This window comes from Trachurus japonicus, chromosome 9 (genome assembly GCF_045865225.1).
Source record: "Trachurus japonicus isolate A0001 chromosome 9, Traja_1.0".
NCBI classification, from domain to species: Eukaryota; Metazoa; Chordata; class Actinopteri; order Carangiformes; family Carangidae; genus Trachurus; species Trachurus japonicus.
The window spans coordinates 29381543-29400867 of NC_140915.1; the positions used below are offsets into that span (position 1 = coordinate 29381543).

At 40.7% G+C, this 19325-nt stretch overlaps 2 protein-coding genes across 7 annotated transcripts; both read right to left on the bottom strand.

Moving 5' to 3' along the window:
- Positions 1 to 1225: 1225 nt before the first annotated feature.
- On the bottom strand, positions 1226 to 10219 carry dbnlb (drebrin-like b). Of its 6 annotated transcripts, XM_085787238.1 has the most exons (15): positions 10085 to 10219; positions 8160 to 8215; positions 7819 to 7931; positions 7658 to 7732; positions 7163 to 7312; positions 6641 to 6718; positions 6107 to 6258; positions 5949 to 6009; positions 5619 to 5684; positions 4697 to 4826; positions 4242 to 4358; positions 3836 to 3910; positions 3588 to 3634; positions 3414 to 3504; positions 1226 to 2460 (listed from the first exon to the last, which is right to left on the bottom strand). In XM_085787238.1, exons 1-15 carry the CDS (start codon positions 10165 to 10167, stop codon positions 2324 to 2326), a joined length of 1431 nt encoding a protein of 476 aa, XP_085643364.1. In that variant the 5' UTR covers positions 10168 to 10219; the 3' UTR covers positions 1226 to 2323. The 6 variants fall into 6 exon arrangements, with proteins under 6 accessions (XP_085643364.1, XP_085643365.1, XP_085643366.1 ...); XM_085787239.1 differs by lacking the exon at positions 5619 to 5684 and having other exon boundaries at positions 5955 to 6009; XM_085787240.1 differs by lacking the exon at positions 4242 to 4358.
- A 555-nt stretch (positions 10220 to 10774) lies between these two features.
- On the bottom strand, positions 10775 to 17125 carry ube2d4 (ubiquitin conjugating enzyme E2 D4). The gene is made up of 7 exons (XM_085787244.1): positions 16844 to 17125; positions 15386 to 15449; positions 15203 to 15234; positions 15010 to 15087; positions 14774 to 14879; positions 13633 to 13726; positions 10775 to 13518 (listed from the first exon to the last, which is right to left on the bottom strand). The coding sequence occupies exons 1-7, from the start codon at positions 16865 to 16867 to the stop codon at positions 13473 to 13475; spliced, it is 444 nt and encodes a 147-aa protein (XP_085643370.1). The 5' UTR covers positions 16868 to 17125; the 3' UTR covers positions 10775 to 13472.
- Between the last annotated feature and the right edge of the window lie 2200 nt (positions 17126 to 19325).

Genomic DNA, 19325 nt, shown 5'->3' on the forward strand with positions numbered 1-19325 from the left:
CATATGAGGTTGAGGTGAGGGCAGCACAATGTAAATGACAACGTACAGGAGAAAATATTGTGAATCCAGCACAGAAAAGATTTCCTGTCTGAAGTGAGTCACTGTCCTGGGAACATGAGATTCCAGTCATGTAGAGAAACTGAAATTCTCACTGTTATAAAAATTTGATAAAAAGATGGGCTTAACGATGCACAGGTAAAAAAAACAAAAAACCTCACAGAAATACATCTGCAATCACTGAAGGCAGAGTGGGAGTTAATATATTTTACCATTACAGCTTCTAAAAGGTGTAGGTGGACATGGAAATTATCCTGAAACTCAGTCCAGATAACACTTTGACTCATCATGAGAAGCTAATATTCAATAAAATTTGGAAACAATTTCAGTTCAAATATGATTCAAGCTGAGACAGAAAATTTGGGCAGAATTGAATGTGGTGTAGGGTGGTTAAATGCGCTATTGTGCCTATAAATAACATGCTAATTCAAAACTTGAAGTAAGAAATGTACACACATACTGTACACCAAGCCCTGTGACATTCAAAGCTTAATAGGAGTTTCCTCTTGAGCAATATTAAGCAGACCAATAAAAAAAAAAAACAACTCAGAGAAAATCAATTTTAACATCTCCAGTCATGAGTATGGAATCTGTGTATGTAGATACCTGACTAAGTGAGTGGGTGGGGATGGGCTGTAACGGAGTCTATGCTGTGAAAAGGACAAAACAAGTTCAACAGAGTTAAAGGACACAAGTTAACTGGAAATTAACTTTGCATGAACATTGTTTTGTAATAATAAATTAAATAGTCAATAATTTGTCGGCTGCATGTTTTCACATTCATCCGAAATGAGATGTAACTGAAGGATGTGGGAAAGGTAAAATCTGATCTTTCGTGTGAAAATGAAACCTTTGCATTGGAGGTGAATTCCCCAGCTGTTGCCTCATTCCAGGAAACTGATTGTAGAGCACATACTGAGTGTGTATATACGTCTGAGTTCCTGTTAGACCTCTGAAAATCCCTCAAGGCCTTTCAACATTATTTCAAGCTTTTGCTGAATGTATGTAGCCCGACCTCTTTGGACAGATATGAAAACACAGCTTGTTGGGTTTTTTTTTTATTTTGAAGAATGACTTTTCATTATAATAGATTCTGGTAAAACAAACATGAATAATGAAATGGATACATGATGCCCTTTTTTTTCAAATTTATTCATGATTGATTCTCTTTTTCTTTTATTGACTGACCTCCAAGCTTTAAAAGAGCAAGAATTCTGTTTGACAATAAACACAGTGAACCTGCAACCCGCTGTCAAATGTTCAATTAAAATATCATCAAGCACTTTTCAGGGTGTACCACTGCATTCACTTATCCCCATTATGGCACCACAATAACACATATGACCCTTAGAGATTTGTTATGCACCCAACTCTCAGGACAGCAAGATCCAATGTCTTGGAAAAATAACGCTGGCTTCTATTATTTTTCTCTTTAGCTTGTCCCTGAAAAGTTAAATATGTTGAAATGATTTGGTTCGTATGAGGAAGGAACTGAAATGAAAACAAACCGTTATAATCTCACAGTTAAAGGGAACTTAACCATTTACGCATTCCCCACTAAAACGTCAACCACCTAGAGCACAGCAAACGATCTGTTTTTTTTTTTTGTTTTAAATATTCACTTCAACCACAGTCAGATCAGTACTAAAACAGGGTCTGAAAGTCACACAGGTTGTAAGTTCAATCACATAAAAAATAGGGGAAATTCAGTCTGCCGGTAAAGAAAGGCAAAAACAAGGCAAAAGATTACACTGTAGCTGGTACCACCGTCTTGATTTTTTTTTTTTTTTTTTTCCTGAAATGTACAGGAGCATTTGCTACAAGTAACAACAAAATAATACCTGAAATAGAACTGAAGTCACTTTGTAAGGAATGTGAGCTAGAAGTGCTATTATTGACTTTAAGACTTAACAAAGGCTGATACTGTACTTCATCACATCTAAAAGGTAAAGAGATTTATTCTGGGGGGGGGTTTGGTCGCTTGGTCTTCCCTATCAGTTGCTTACATCAATAACTTAATGAAAACGCTTTCTTGAAATGTGGAAGGATTTCTGGCCCGCGATTACCATCTGTTCATTGGTCCATGATGTGGAGACATGTTTGCTGCGTTTCAGTCAGATCACTTGTGTGCGAGGACTTTGCTTGTTTGTTGTTGAACAGCAAACGGTCCTCTGGGGGGCTGCCAGTGTGTTGGTCTGCGCAGGTGGGGGTGGGGCGGTGGTTGTTTGTGTGTGTGTGTGTGTGTGGGGGGGCCGTACACGCCGGGCTACATAACCTCCACGTAATTGGCCGGGAACATCCCAAAATGGCCGTCTGGAGCGTAGCCTCGCCACCAGCCCTCGTCTATCATTTCGATCCCGGTGATGATGTCGTCGGGATCAAACGAGATCTCAGTGTCGTCGGCTGAAGGAGGAAAAGAGGCGGTGAACATCAGCAAAGCTCAAACTGTAAATGTTTTCAATGTGAACAACATCTAATACCTATTTGAAGTACCGTGGGTTAATTAGCCTACAGTTCTAACCCCCACACTAAATACACTATTGAGTTCAAGCAGCGATCTGGAAGATCTCTATCTTGTCACCTTTGGGGTTGCAATTCAGAAAATGCAATTTGTTTTTGAATCACACTTGTGTGGTCTATCACCTTGGTCCAACACACATCACTAACTTTGCGTTACTCATTTGTTCCTTGGGATTTTACACGTGTGAGTAATATCAATAAACTGTTAACATAAGGACCACATCCCTGTATATAATTTGTAGATTCAAATCTTTGAGATTTCCACTTAAACATAATCTATGCACAGCCACTTGTTCCACAATAACACCACGCTGATCTCTTGACCACATAAAAGCTGTGAAAAACCCAACAGTAGGTACTAGTTTAAGTGTTGAATAGCGTTAAGAGGTTGGGGCATTTTCATCCTTCCGACCACCCACACATCCCCTTTTCTGTCACTCTCCATCGACTCTGCTGCATCTGCTGAAGCCTCACGTCATTGCTGCTGCTTTATCTGTCATGCGATGTGGTTCAAGGGTGAACTGGTCCTGGCCGATGTGCATGATAGAATGAGATGTGCAAATGTAGCATAGGAATTAGCTCAACTGAGACCGGCTAAAACAGGTGTGGACAGGTCTGGGGCAATGGTCACAGCTGTGAGGGGGAAAGGGATTGTTTTGGCAGTTGCGGGGTTTTTTCTAAGCCTGCATTTAAATGTATTTTTTTTGCAGTTTCAAAGGGGGCACATCAATGCCAAAACTGGGTGCTACTAAGTTGCTAATAATCATTACATTTGCCTGACCACATATCTGTTTATAGCCGTTACAGCACTATGATAAAATAAATAAATAACTTACCAGCCTGGTAGTCATATAAGGCTCTGGCACAGATGCCTCGGTCTGAGCTCTCCTCAGTCACAGTCACATCATACGCGTTGGTCTCCTCCACCTGGAAACGGGAATGAGGTCAAGTTATGTTTCAGATTATAGATGGAACAAAAACTCTCCTGCCAAATATAAGTAAACAACCACCTTAGCGGGCTCTTCCTGGACGTCGACGTTGGCGGCAGGTGCCTCCTCTGTAAAGACAGACAATTTGTCAGTGAGATTGAGTCTGAGCTGAGCTGTCTTTCCACCAGCAGGTGGCGGCAGCAGCAGCTGAATCCTGGCAGCACAGTTTGGCTGGAGGGAGTTAACACAGTTTGTTCAGATGCGTTTTCATAAGAAGCAGATGGGAGTGTTGGAAAGCTGATGTTAACACTGTGTGAAATGGGCCCCACCTTTTTCCTGCTCCTGTGGGGCTGCCTCCTGCTCATCATACTCACACCTGGACTGTCCATCATCCACATCAGGCTCTTATCACCCAAAACACAAGCACAGACATGCATGTACACAGAGGAACACATCCACAAGTCCACACAGGCTGAAAACCAGCCACCAGGGGAATTCTGTTCACACAAGGAGCACCAACGCAATAATCTCTACGTTTCTTAGAAAAACAGAAAGTATGGCGAATGGAAGTCTGACTCATGATGAAATTGATTATAATGATTATGAGTATGTTGATGACACACACGAGAACAGCGATGAGAAGATGAAGCATAGCTTTTTCAAGTTAAGTATGAGACCGTCACCCAGTGTATGCATTTGTGTAAATGTGTGTGTGTGTTTGTGTGAAGCTCACACCTGCGGCACGGACAGGAGAGGCAATGCCTGCTGGCACAGGCGAAGGCTGACGCTGAGGAGAGCTGGCTCGCTCAGACTCATATGCTTGCTTAGACAGAAAAGGGCTTTGCAGACGCCCTGAGCAGAGACACACATGGAACCCCCAAAACATGCAAAACATGGACGAGAGAGAAAAAAAACAGAGCAGACAGGTTGAGCAGAAAAAGAGAGGACACCATGATGGAGACACAGTGTTAAGTATGACTATGAGACACCTAGACACTTTGATGGAAAGTTAAAAGCCCTGCAAAAGGCCGGCGCTGGGAGACAGCAGTCCCCTCTAGAGAAATCTCCGGTTTGTACGTAGCGCTCCCTGAGAGGGGGCCAAGAGAGCCTGGCAACAATACAGGAAGCGCTGTGACGTTTAAAGCAAATTGATTTATGTGACGAGGTCACTGTTGACGCACGGGTGATACCTGGCTGGGGGCTGGCAGGGGCCGGGGCAGCAGGGGGGACGTCAGAGTCACTGGGAGTTATCCCCCTCTCCCTCTGTTTGAACATCTCTCTGGGATTCACAGCACGCTGAGAGATGAGAGAAGCCGCCTCCTACAAAAACAAACAAACAAATAATATCTACAGTTAGTATCCCAGGGTCCTGCTTAAAGGGATAGTTCACCCAAAATTCAAATTTCACTCATTTTCTACTCACCCTCATGTCGACTAAGGGAAAAGGACACACCAAAAAACATCCAAATACCAAATACCGATTTGCACTGACACCCAGTTCATGGCTCTGCCTCTGTCAGTGCAAATCGCACGAAATTTGCATTGACACAGGCAGAGCAGTGAACTGAGACACTGGGAGCTTCTGCTACAAACAAGCTTAAAATATAGACTTATTTAATTTTTTTTGGAACAATTTCTCATGTCGGGGCTTCAATACAAGAGGGACATTACAGATGAGCAGTATAGAGGTATTTGGATGTTTTTTGGTGTGTCTTTTTGGACGAAGAAAAGTGAGCCCCGTTCGCTACCGTCATATGGCAATGCAGTGCTGCGCAGAGCCCCGCTGTAACTCCGAGAAGGCACGGAGGACTCTGAAACTTCTCCCAACCCTTAGTCGACATGAGGGTGAGTAGATAATGAGTGAAATTTGAATTTTGGGTGAACTATCCCTTTAATGGTGCAAAGAAAAAAAAAATACAGTTTTCTCAGTGTATTGTGGGAAGACACCATGCAACAAAAGACAAGGCGAGAAGAAGAAGACAGGTTGTGTTATGTTGAGATTCGAATGGGTCACATCTGATCAGAAATAGACAAAATGCTTTTTCTTGAGATAGGTGAGAAAAGGGAAAGCGGTTTGGCCAGAAGAGATCACTTTCAGGAAGGGGAACTCACGTTGGCCTTCTCCACTGATTCACCTCTCCTGACTGCTTTCTTCTGGGCTGCCTGGTTCTCCTGCTCCTCCTGATGATCAATATCAATGTTGACACTGCTGACACTGGCTACCTTCCTGAGTGTTTATGTGCTAACAAGATGCGCGCGCTACTGAAACTTATTTAAGCAATCAGCATAATCACAGAAAAGTGGCTCACAGTCAATATGAAAGTTACATTCGCATCAATTCACATTCACTCTCACCTGAATCACATCACTTCCTCATATAAGTCTCTGTTGAGTTACTTCACACTTGAAACCCCATTTACTCAAAGTGTGATCTTGTTAGACACTCACCCAGCGTTGCTTCTCCTGCTCTTTACTGTCAGCTTCCTGCTGCTGCTGGTACTTCCTATTCAACAAAAGGCCATTTAGACGACAGAGGAAATGTAATTTGAATCTATCAAATGATGAAACTGATGCACTTTTTTCCCCCAGTTGCTACCCACTTTTGTTCCTCGATTTGAGAGGCCCTATCCTTGTCCCTTTTGTCCCTCACTACTGCCTCCTTGGCCTCCCTGTCTTTCCTCTCCCTATCCAGCTTCTGGCGCTCCTCATCTGCCTTACGCCGCTCCTCCTGCCGACGCCTCTCCTCTTCTTTCTAAAAAGGACAAACAGACCAGCTTTGGTTTACCAGTTCTCAAAAATCTGACTTCATGACACATCATCTGAGAAAAACTAGACGGCCGTGAATGCCGCTATCTAGGTGCATCTGTGACAGGTGCTGCTGAGCAGAAACTGCAAAGAGAGAACAGAGTTACAATTGTGCTTTTGCTGACTGTTGTTAGATTGTTGTTACATCAAAACTGCCCGACTGTTTAGGTGGAATTTTGAGAGTTGCAATTTCAGGGAGTCAGTGATTCAAAACCATCTTGCACATTTTTTAAAGAAGTGATTTTTTCGGTCAACTTCAGGTTCTCTTCACACCGTGTCAAAGGTGAATTTGAAGTTACCGTTAGTTAAATACACGTTGAGGGGCCTACCTCCGCCTGTGCCCAGAAGGTGTCTTTATTGGTGTTTCTGATTTCCGACATAGCGTTGGTCTTCTTGTACACTGAGCCCTACAGGAAGGAAAAGGCCATTTAATAAGAGTGTGTACACATGAGAACACAGATTCATGTAACAAGAAAATGTACAGTAGTTTACAAAAGTTGTATGATTAATTCTTACTTAAAACTGAAATATGTGATGTGATATAAAGGCTCTCTGCAACCGATGTCTCATACTAAAGATTAGATTGACCCTACTATTATATATTATTTGTAGTAGTAGTTTTTTAAAAATCTTTTCCACAACTAGGCTCAGATAAGACAGTGAGGCAATTCATATTTTTCTGCTTGGGTGTTTGAAAATGGTTTAATAGAAATGTTTGCTTCCTGTGAATAGAAGGACAGGCATTTCAAATGTAGCCATGCATGTTTTGAGATTAAGGAGCTTAGTTGTGATCTGGCCCAGTGCCTATCATTCTAACAACCAAGACAAGCAAACAGGAGTGCACTGCATACCACGGGACCCTGAGGACCGCTGTCCTGGAAGCGGCTGGAGGCTTCTTTGTGGAAACTGTAGTTTGCTCCTGAGGCTTTGGCCACTTTCTGCATGATCGCCTCGGGTTCAACGTCCTCATCAGCTCTGGCATTTATTGTGATATGGGCGCCCTGAAACAGCAGGAAATGAAAGTTCCTTTTAATACACAAAAAAACAGGGAAACGCCTACATTTGCTGTCTCGGTTGGTGCATGCACCACCCAATAGTCTGTTTACAGGCGGTCTGCTTTAATGATATGAATGGAATTGACACGCCGCAACACACAAAGCTACTGTATTATTCCAACAATGCCTGCAGTATGCTGTACCCTAGTCTCCTTTGTTTGGTTTTATTTTGAGTCCTTCTGAAAACCATAATTAACATGCAATTTAGCACACAGATGACCTCCTTTGTAACCATAAATAGGATGCAGTAGAAATTTAGATGCATAAACTCAAAAATGGAACCAGTGCTACCTTCAGAAAATTGGCCATGGAGCTGACATGATTTGCACATAGTCCTTTCCTGGCATCCTTCACTCCTTCCCCAGTCTGAAACAAATCAAGCATTGTCCACGCTCAGGAATGGCCACCACAAAGAAGACAAACAATGAGCACTAGTTAAGTGTAGCACTAACCCAGTTGATGAGGACATATTTAGGCAGGCCAGAATTTGGATCCTGGACCCGGCAGAAAGCGTACATCACTTTTCCACTGTTGAGTTCCTCGACCAGCTCCTCCAGTCCTCCATCTGATACATAAACATTGTGGAAAAGTGGAGTGGTTACTGTGGTTGGTTGTGTAACTGTGGACATTTCTTTCCTCTTACAAATGATGGGGGTGAGACAGCAGAGGCAAGCGATCCTTTTGTGCTGATATTCCACAACTGCAGCTGTATGCTGACAATGAAATTCCTGCACACTTCTGATAATGTCGTGTTCAGATCATAAAAAACTTTCCCACAACATCATCCACTCACCTCCTTTGTCTGCCAGGCGAATGTCATTGCTGTTTCCCTCATAGGTGAACAAGGCCCTGGAGCAAAAACACGATTAAGGATGTTAAATACACCTCCTCAAAACAGATCACACAGATAGACGGAGGAGTATTTCCTCTTTTCACACTTCTCCACTGAACAGCAAATGTTTTGTAAACCTTGTTTAAGTCAAGTAGGGTAGTGTAAATATCCTTGAGTATTGCTACATTTTAACCCCACTTTAAAATTGACATACCAAGTTATCTTTACACGCTGTGTGTCCCTGCACTGGTAAAGATTTCACTGATTTTCTTTACTGTTGGATATGCAATGAAAATAGCTAGGGATTAGCAGCCGTACACCGACTGAGTCAATGCTGGGTCATTTCCTGCACAAAATGCCCCTGCACTCCTGTGTCATCTTAATTAGCATGGAGCAAGAAATGAAGAAGTCTCTGCTTTTATGCTCTTACAGTGACTTACATGACTTCCACTTGACAACTGAATCAGCTAAATAGGTTTTTTGTTTGTTTGTTTGTTTGTTTGTTTGTTTGTTAGATACATACAGGTTAAGAAGAGACAAGATGATCATATTCATCAATAATATAGTGTGGTTTAAACAGAGTGGTTTGTAATGCGACAGGATTGGGTAAGTTTTGTAGTTTGAGTCAGTAAAGTTGAACTTGCTTTAGTTTCATTTAATGCCAGAAGTAATGGGTTTTCATTATGATTACAAATCATGTCCATGGCCTTTAGGTCCTATTTCATAGAAAATCATGGCATGGGTAACTTTATGGTTTAATATAAAAATCACAACTTGCTCCCGCACTCAGGCGAGCTCTGTTTACTGAGTCAACGTTTCGGTTTATTGACCCTCATCAGGACCAACTTTATGGTTTAACCTCAGTAAGGCATAGAGGAATGATCTATGACCTGTTCAGATACCTTGATATATTATTATAACTAACATTATAGGCACGTACATATTACAACAATAACTACTTTCTATTTGGGATGTAAGTTTCAGCAAAACACAACTCAGTGTTTGCTAAATTTGGCGTGTACTATTTATTTCTAGTTTATACATGAGATATAGCACTTTCATTTCAGTAACAGGTATGTGGAACTTGCACACTGTGAAACTAGCGACTGCAATATCACTTCTTCATTAACAGTTGGTTTCAAAGTGTATGCACAGGGTATAATACATTGATGGGAAGTTGGTGGTTTCATAGACTGTGTCAGCCCAATGAAGAAAGTCACACACTCAGCAGAGTGTCTGGAGGCAGCAGGACTCCCTGGGCATTCCTCCTTGAGATTAATTAATTCAGGTCATCATTAAACACTGCAGCTGTCACAGCAGGTTTCAGGCGAGCAAGTTATAGCCTACTACAGTAGCCCTGTTACATCAGTGAAGGCAAAGAGGAAGTTCCTTGATTTGACTTTCGCATATTAGTCTGATATAACTTCTGATGTCTTACCAGGAAGTGGGTGAGGTCGATACTGAGCAACTTATTCATTCAACTTCATAAGAGATACGTTCATCCAAAGAGAAAATGCATGCAAGACACATGGATTGAGTGTCCATACTGTTAGTGCACCCAGCTAGCATTTAACTTTACATATTACTTGCTAATCAGTTAGCTCATCTTTAACGTCGCTTCACACCAGACTGGGGATTAATGTAAGGAAGCTAGTCGCCCATCCGTGTAAACAAAGCTCACTATGGCTTAAAATGTAGCCAGTACAAAGTATGTTGTGGTGAACAACGTGCCACTTGGTCAGAGGGAAAGTTTATCCAACGTTAGGTTAACATTGGATAAATGTTAACTTAACTACTTGACGACTGAGTCAGTGCTAGCCGAGACTGCAGCTGGTATAAAGCCTCCTTCACGGAGCTGACGCCGTTATAAAAAAGCTGCTCCTTACCAGTCGGTGCTGGACTTTTCATCCACCACTTCTTTATATGCAGCTGTTAATGCAGGGCCATTTTTGCTGAGGTTTACTGCCATCGTTGAGCCGAACACAGCTAGCCAGCTAGCTATCCGGGATGCGCCCTTCCTACTGGGAGGAGCGGCGATGATGCTGACTTTCAGCTGTGCAGGAAGCTAGATGAGCTAGCGGCTGCAGCTCGGAGGACAGGGTCGCTTGAATATGCGCTAGCGCGACGCTCCGAAAGCGCGGGGCTAGTTTGGTTTCACCATTTTTTTTATTTTCCTACACTCGGCAATAAATATGTGCAGCCGAATTGCGGATAATCTTGAATGTGCAAACATGCCTTCAGAGGATAGACATAAAGGTCCGCCAATTAGAGGTTGTGTTGTCTGCACAGCAAAAGAAAAACCTCGCAGCGCAGGTGGTTAAATCAAGCGCACCCTGGAGTGATCTGAACAGGTATGCACTGTTTTCAGCCGACAGCAACTTTTTACAATGCTTTTATGGTCCTTTGTGGGAAACAATTTCAGCTACACTAGTTCAATCTGTGCACAATCGTCTTTTCTTCTCAAAGCATAATTATTTTTGGCTGTTTAGGTTGACTCAACAGGACAGACCACCACACCTCATGTTGGTTAGCACATCTTATGATAAAGGCACAAAAGAAGTTACTGCAGACAACGGTAAACCAAGATGAACTTTATTCATATGTTATGAGAAGGTCAATAGTTATCTTGTGTAGGCTATGTGAAGACATGTGGACGTTCATGGTGGCAGTTCAAGCACACATATTCCAAATTTTAAGATGCATGAAAGCTGGTCCTGCGTTCAGAGAAAGCCAGGCTGAAAATTTTGAACAAAAAAATATTGGTATTGTTCAAGCAGGTTTCCATGTCTACTGATGAAATGAATCACCCATTTGGGGGATACAGCCCTGATAGCAAATTTAACAGTTCATGACACGTTCTCTCTATATATACAAAATGAGGGTTAAGGCTAAAATTTTAGTCAGAGGTGTTAGGCAGATGAATTGTAACGAAATCCCTGATATCCGGCAAATGGCTGTGAGAAGGTTCTCCAGAGTGCAAAGCATGCCAAGCTGCCTATATAAACTCTATTGAGCACACTGGACAAAGGAAGTCAATGTAGCATCATTGACATGATGAATTGAGGCTGCATTCAATCGAACTGGAAGATACTCGGCTTTCAAATAAATAAATAGCCAGATGAACAAACGACAATGCACACAAAGTCTGAACTAGTACTAATACACACAAGTTATTTTCAATTGTAGTCCAGCAGCAAAGCACTTTCACTGCATTTAGAGAATATATTTTCAAAACCTTTTAGTATATACTGTACTTCAGGAAAACTTGTTTTGACCATTTTCTCTACAGCAGCTAACAATGATCAAATCCTATATTCAGTGCCTAAACCATGGTGTTAATTCTACAATCAAAGCTTCTAAAATTTCCATGCTTTACTATGAACCTTTCTGGATAATTCCATTCAGTAATGCCTCAATAGCAAATTGTCTTCCCCTTTTGAACATCAAATATTTCCCTTTATATTGGCAGCATCAGCACATTATGAGCCATGACTTAAATAAAAAAAAATCATAGCACTTCCTAACTACTTCATCCAACAGTCACAATGGGTTATAGTGAAACTAATATTACATTATGACACGTCACAATCATGTTCAATTCTGGTGGATGAAAAAAAAAAAGCCTAAAACTAAAGCTTTCAAGGATACAATACAAAAGGTCACAAATGTATCACCCAGACAAACGGTTTTACTGTCATGGTTGATTATTCATCCCAAAACTAAAACAAGCCTTTGCAGACTCGAGATCATGAATATGAACATAAAGAAAAACTGACAAACTTCACATCACCCGATATTAAAGCAGGTGAAATTGTCGTGGCAACTTACGTATTTATTCACCTCAAGTAACTGAATGCAGTGACAAATTATTACGAGGTTCTGCAAAATGTCAACTCTGTCGTCAAGTTCTCCTTTTAAGTGTATGTGACAAGCTGTAACCAAATGCCATTTTGTTTTAGAAAAACAGTAGCATGTACATGTATTACAGCATCATTTTAACAGCTGTACACATCCATAGTGTTGTTGAAAAATAAATTGAAAATAGTGACTAATAGAGCTGGAGAAGGATGAAGGAAATAAAAACCCTCTGTGAAAAAATGGCAACACAGACCATCAGCACCTATATGCATAAAAACCTCAGGAGTGCTGATCTGTCTTTGATCGTTTATGACCTATGGTTTTTTTGTTATGTAAATAAACCAGTGAATGCAGATCAGTATTATATTTCCAAGCCTGATGATATGGGCCCTGGTCACTTTCCTCACCATGGGTCACTGCATGTAAAGGCTGATGATTTGGTTAGATACCTGAGTAACTGTACTGAGGAGGCGGCACACAGCTTAGCTATATGCCAAAGAGTAGCCATGTTCATAGCTACACAACAAGGAACAAGTCGTACAACAGTAGTACTTTGTGCACTATGGACACCAGCCACGGGTGTTTACTTAATACAGGTTATAAGGGCAATGACAGCATGTGAGGAGAAATAGATGTTGACATTTGCCCTATGGAGCTCCACAACTGTGAGGCAAGGGCCAGCTGGCTCTTAATAGCAGCTTTCTAGTGTCTTCAAAACCACTAAATACTGTTACAGTTTCAAATGTAGTGGGTGACAGAGACCAATCCTTCTTTACATCTTTCACATTGTTTCGGGGTAGAGACAGTTATGTGCCAACAGATCAGCTGCTGGTAATGGCACCGCACCATTTTGTGTTGAACAGGGAACATTCTGCCTCAATTGCACATATACCGTTTGAAAATAATAACACAGAAAGGCCACTAAATACATGGAAATACAGTAATAACAAGACATCCAGTGGGACACCGACAGTACCTCTGAAGTGAAGGGAGAGCCAATCTCCTAAATCAATCAAACATTTCGCTTCCGAGTAGCACAATGATATGACTCTGACAGTGAAAATGATGTGCATGAAAAGCAACAATGACAGTGATGATCACAATAGCAGGAGAAACAGTTTTAAAGTCTGAGTGTGGTGGTATGGGCTGTGAAGATTTTCCGGTATTCCATATGGGAGTGCTTTAAGGAGCCCATCAGGTCCTGCTCAGCAGATCCATACAAGTCATGAAGGACAGCACATGGTAGCAGCTCAGCACACGGAAAGCCAGGTGGCACTGTACCTCATTGAATCGCTTCCTTCTCCAAAAGATGGGCTGTTGTCTAGGTTTTTTCCCCCTCTGTTGCTCATTTGCCTCAAGTTACAAATCAAACATGTTTCATTTGTTCTCATTTCTATTTTGATCTCCCTGGCATTCTCACATTGCATACTTCTGTGTCCATTCTCTTGCTAATTTGTTGTACCTGTAAAACAAATGCAAAAAAAAAAAAAAAGTTTAGAAGAAAGTGTCAGATCAATTTGCAAACTGCCAACTTCATCTACAAAAAATACTCAGTCAATCCATATCTAACACTCACTTTTCCCTGTCAGCCTTGTATGTATGGGCAATCTCTGGTACCAGTGGGTCATCGGGGTTTGGATCACAAAGAAGAGAGCAGATTGACAATAATACTGTAGAAGAATGAAAAGAACAGTTAGTTAAAAGATTACAATGAGAAGGACCTTTTAAGAACAAGCCATTTCTAACACCAACATAACAATATGTGATTCTGACACTCAGTAAACTAGGATATCAATAGATACAGGCACATCTCAATAAACAGGAATATCATGGAGGTCAGTGGACTTCCCCATGATAGTGTAGCTACTGAACCAGACAAGAAACAATTTCAAGTCTCAGGCAACCGTTGCAGGTGTTTTGAGTCAATTAGCTGATTGGAGTGTGACACCAAAAGTGAACTTTTTCATAATATTCAGATTTTTAGATTGATTGTATTTTGGTTTTGATTAAATGTAAGCCATGATCATTACAATTCAAAAAAACAAAAACATAAAATATTTCGATATGTGTAATGAATCTATATAATTTGAGTTTCAAGATTTGAATTGGACTACTGAAATAAATTCAGTTTTCCATGATATCCTAATTTATTGAGACGCGCCTCTACATGATCAAACTCTAAAATATAATCAACAGTATTATGTATGTCAGTGCTCAAAGAATACACACACCATGTGTCAATATCATCAAATAAACAGTGTTATTGTTGATATGAACTATGTAAATCCCTATTGCTATGTTTTAGCTTTCTCTTTTATCGTTTGTGTTGTGTGTCTGTTGTTGTGTTTGTCTTGCTATGGACCCTGAGTCTGACATAAAGATATAGAGAGAGAGAGCCTAACCACTAAATTGAGTCAGAACTTCATTAGATGCTGAATTGTCTTTTTACCTTTAAAAAATAATACTATCTGAGTCTGGCATTGATGTGGAAATAAGGGAATGTGTTTATATAGTTTTCCCTCCTGATACAAGGACACTCTACAAATGTGCATTTTAACTTGTCCACTCAGGTGTAGCTAATAACATTAATTAATGCCATGATAATGCATTACATATATCTGTGACAGAGTAACAGCCCTAGTACCATGGGTCAACATTCACATCAAAATAAAAAACATGTCAATACACTAATACATATATCTTTCTTTATCACTTACCTTTTGATACTGTAAGCGCAGGGGACCATTGCGATCTCAGTATATCCAGACAAATGCTTCCATTGCTGTTGATATTAGGGTGGTAAATTTTTGTTGTGAATGCAACCTGTGATAAAACAGGAAAAAAATATTATTTTCCGGTCAAGTCAATTACCTTGAGCACAGTAAAACAAATAACTATAAAGTGAAGTTTCCATAATATGTTGATGCCTCATTGTGTGAAGATCCATACTCACTTTGGGTGGTTTGAAGGGGTAATCTGTCGGGAAGTGAATGGTGAGGAAAAACACTCCACTCTGATATGGGCTGTCACTCTATTGAAATATAAATAGAAACAAGATAAGTTTTCCACAGCAATGTCATTGTTTTTTTTTTTTAATTATTATTTTTCTGCATATTTCAACTGGTTTAAGATACAGTGTTACTTACCGGTCCCATTATCGTTGCCTGCCAGTGAAACACTAAGGGACAAATAAATATTATTAATGATTTTAGCACTAATATCCAAACTCCTGCCACTCCATGCCATACTCTATTAAAATATATTTATACGTAGCAATAACATGATTTTGTTCAGGCATACCCTGACACAGCAGTTTTCTAACTACTTACAATCATCTCCAACTGGTCCAGCAGAGCACTGGGCAGGTGGGTCCCTCTGCAGGTCTGATAGCTCCTAAAGGTAGGACAATCACATAATGAATCAGCTTTGATTTTACTGGTCAGTTGTAGTATGGTAACACCATTAAGAAAAAGATATTTATTTTAAATAGAAAAGGAGTAGCCATTTCAAATTCATAAATATTCAGTACATGCAGGTTCTGATGGAAATACAGCTTAGGTTAGAGCGTAGGTCAATGCAAATGTCAAAAGGATGCTGCACTGTGAATCGTGTTCATTTTGAAATAACTTTCTGCAAATATGCACATCTTTGCAACAGTGTCTGATCTTAATCCATATAATTTCTAGCTCTATGTGAGGTGGACTTAGTTACTAAACTTTATGGGGGGGTTCAACCCTAAATTAGAGAGAGGTTGTAATTACTGCCAGTCTTTTCAGGGGCAGCCATGTTTGCGTCACAGTCCTGATATTATACATGTAAATGGTGGTTCTCATTTCATCCTGATAATTTCATGAACATTTAAGTCATCAGTTCAGTTGTACCAAGGATACCAAGTATGAAGATTATAGAGCTGAACAGAATGAAACAAATATGTGCCAGTCAATAAATAAATGAATAAATAGTGTGTTATATTCAGATTATAATGTCAGAAACTAAATGTAAACGCCACGGCCATACCCCATTATATACTATTCAAGACATGACAATGATCAGAGACAGCAACGCGACAGATGGTTAAGGAGACATTTAGGCCGTTATTTAATATCTCTTGAAAGGAAGCCTATCTATTCTGTTATATAAATACACACCGTGGCCTGCTCCACTGCCCCATTTGCCTTTCCATATATGGCAACACTGACACTAGGGTTCAATTTTGGCAACGAGCAACCAGCTGTCATTCAGCGGCTAAACACATCATCAACCATGGTCCCAGTGACCAACCACGAGGAAAAAGATAATTGACAAGCTGAGAAATTTAATAGCAAATTCTGTGCATGTCAAACCACCAGACCAAGGACTAAAGCCTACACTAACCTTTGCTAAATAACTGCTAGCACACGGCTGCACTGCAAAAACGACTTGCTCGGGTTCACATTAGCCACCTTTACCAAAGTATTGAGAAGCTGCTAAGCTATATGTCAGAAGGAAAAATTAAATATTACACACACACAAACAAAAAACCCGTAACGTTAGCTGTCAAAACAATGTGTCTGTTTGAGTGGTCACTGGCAGTCAGCGGTACTGTAGCAATGCACCAACAGGGCCACCAGTGGTTAGCTCGTCTTTTGTCTGTGCAGTGTTTAAAAAAGCGAGTACAAAAAGCAACCAAGGCTATGTCGAGCTACAGAAACGGCCACACACTGATAATACCTCCACAGAGTGGCCCACACTGTGAGTATGTGTCTACTACAAGGTATGGCTGGCACACGACAGAAACATACACTCACCTTCTGAATCCTTTTCAACGCCATTGCTCCAATGGCTGTGCTAGCTAGCCTGTCAGCTAACAGTTAGCACCGCACACATACAATTTGGCTTTTGTTGCCGCGTCCTTTCAAATCTCACTTGACGTACAATCAGAAAATCACGTCTGACAGCAAACAGGCTTGGCACTTTTGGTTCCTGGTACAACCGAGGCGGTAAACTGTGTTTTAAAGCTTGGTCTTTCTTGAGACTGGCACTGAACAACCGAGTTATTTTGCTGTCTCTCCTCTCATCCCTGCTGCTCTAGGTGCCTGGCAGTCAGACTGTTTGGGCTGATATCGCGATAACTTTCTTTACAAGTCCTGAGGCGATAGTTGCAATTTCGATGCTTGTTAGTTCAAAATGCTTAGTTTTTGACCGTTTAGTGCACTTATCAAAAGCTGAAATATGTGACTGTTCATTAATCACAGTGAGTGTTATCTAAATTAAACATTTTGTCCATGAGTTAGCCTAGTTAATAGCTGAATGAATGGAAACTCCAGAAAATAATTTAACAGAAATTAGCCTCGTTAAATTAATGTCATAGCCTATTACTAAATGTCCCTTCTCTTTAGCACTTAATTACATTCCTCAGATCAGGCTAGTTGTTTGTAGGCTATTCATAGGCTTTATAAATTCTGACAAATAGCCTACTGGATCAGCAAGTTGGCTAGGCCAGCCCACATAAATGAGCACTACAATTAATCCAATCATCAACCTTATATTCACATTCGTAAATAACAGAGATGAAAGCAGTGCTCAAGTAACATAGGCTACATTTTAAATACCTGGCTTTAACAAACAACGGATAGCTCACCACAGTGTCTGAGGCTGAGTGTCCACAAGATGTCACTATTTGAAAAGAACAAAAACACACAAAAGACACTTGGCCAAAATAGGTGTTTGATCAGAAAATGTTTTTTTTTTGCAATATTCACTTTGTCATTCATCAAACCAAAAGTTTGTGTGCTCTAATTAGTTGATTAATTTAAATAATTGCTTTCAAAACTTTTTTTTTCTTCAAGTGCATGACAATGGAGCAGCCAAGTGTAATGAAGCTAAACACATGTATTATTTCCATGAACATAGAATAAAGAGAAAGACTATAGAATTGTTCATTCAACACCCAATCATTGTAAAGGCATATTCATCGGAGTCAGCTGCATGCTCTGGTTTCTGCACAGCCTTGTCTTGCAAAGCCTCATGAGCTCCCCTTTATATATCTTAAACAAGGGTGAAAAAAGAGCTCTCATTATTTTAGTGAGTATGTATGAATGGGTCGCAGTGTTCATTCTTCTTAAATGGCTGATTCAGTGTCAGGTTGAGGATCCTATCGTCAATGTGACACTGAGAGGGACCATTTTCCTTTGGAAAGCTGAAGATTCCTACAGATAATATCTTATTGTTTGCTCATCTCTGTGCTCTCAATGACCTGCCTGTCCTCAGGGCCTGCCTGTAATCAGATTCAGCCAGCAGCAGAGGTAGCAGTTTGGGTCTTGTGCAGCAGGGGCCTTGTGTTCTGAGTTTGTCTACTTGGAGAGGCCATTTATCAGCATGAGGTTTTCAGACACAGTCAAGCCCACACTTTGTTGGCTTGAGAAGCCTCAGTTCACAAAGCCTCCCACAGTGGCCTTACTGTACTTTCCTCTGAAATCTCAAAGCACATTGGTGCCACTGGTTGCGATTGTATACTTTAAACATATTTGTTTAAGCCTTTAGTGTTTGGAATTATCAGTCCTTCAGTTATGTGGACATGCTACCTTGTAAACATGCAACACAACAAGCAAGAAATGTTGTTCTTTCTACAAGCCAACATATCACTGACTTGTATGGGGAATTTCCCACCAATACCCAGAAGTTGAGTTTTTAGTTACAGGACCGGTGCCCCAAGTTCCAAATTGATGTATGAGCCAAGGTGTGAATGTGTCAGTTTTGGGATGATATGGGTGGGGGAAGCAGCTTAGTTGACCTGTCTCACGAGGAATAGCCCATAGTGCTGTTATTTGAAACCATGGACTCAGCAAACTCCAGTGATCTGTCTTTTTGGTCACATGAATCATCATCAGTAGGAATCCCATTGTATAGCAGAAAGCATTCCACTTACTACAGCAATTACGCTAAACCTGTGTCAGAGATTAAGTATATTCCCCTCAATGGCACTTTTCCCATGGCTGCCAATGTGACAAAGCACATATGCTCACTGTCATTTTCAGAATTAACTTAAATGGCTCTTGCTAATGTCTGAATTATCCAATAAAAGCACAACCAACTAATGCTGAGCGCAAGCTGGGCTCCCAGTCCCCAGAGGTGTCCTACCTTCGGTCAGTGTATTAGCTTTCTGAGGGCTGTCTTGTGGAACAAAGATCCATATTGTTCCCACATACTAAGAGTTATTTGTTCACCCCTTGTATCAATGGTCTTGATTTGATTATACACTCAGGCAATATGTGCAAGCAGTGCTCATGC

What these genes read in the sequence shown, in the direction of transcription:
- ube2d4 (XM_085787244.1), bottom strand. Translation starts at nt 16,867, where the DNA reads ATGGCGTTGAAAAGGATTCAGAAG. An exon ending in AGGCAACGATAATGGGACCG is followed by an intron (nt 15,088 to 15,202) that starts GTAAGTAACACT and finishes ATATTTCAATAG; the next exon opens with AGTGACAGCCCATATCAGAG. An exon ending in TGCGCTTACAGTATCAAAAG is followed by an intron (nt 13,727 to 14,773) that starts GTAAGTGATAAA and finishes ATTCTTCTACAG; the next exon opens with TATTATTGTCAATCTGCTCT.
- dbnlb (XM_085787238.1), bottom strand. Translation starts at nt 10,167, where the DNA reads ATGGCAGTAAACCTCAGCAAAAATGGCCCTGCATTAACAGCTGCATAT. An exon ending in TCGCCTGGCAGACAAAGGAG is followed by an intron (nt 7,932 to 8,159) that starts GTGAGTGGATGA and finishes TTTATGTATCAG; the next exon opens with ATGGAGGACTGGAGGAGCTG. An exon ending in CCCTGCCAGCCCCCAGCCAG is followed by an intron (nt 4,359 to 4,696) that starts GTATCACCCGTG and finishes GTCTCTGCTCAG; the next exon opens with GGCGTCTGCAAAGCCCTTTT.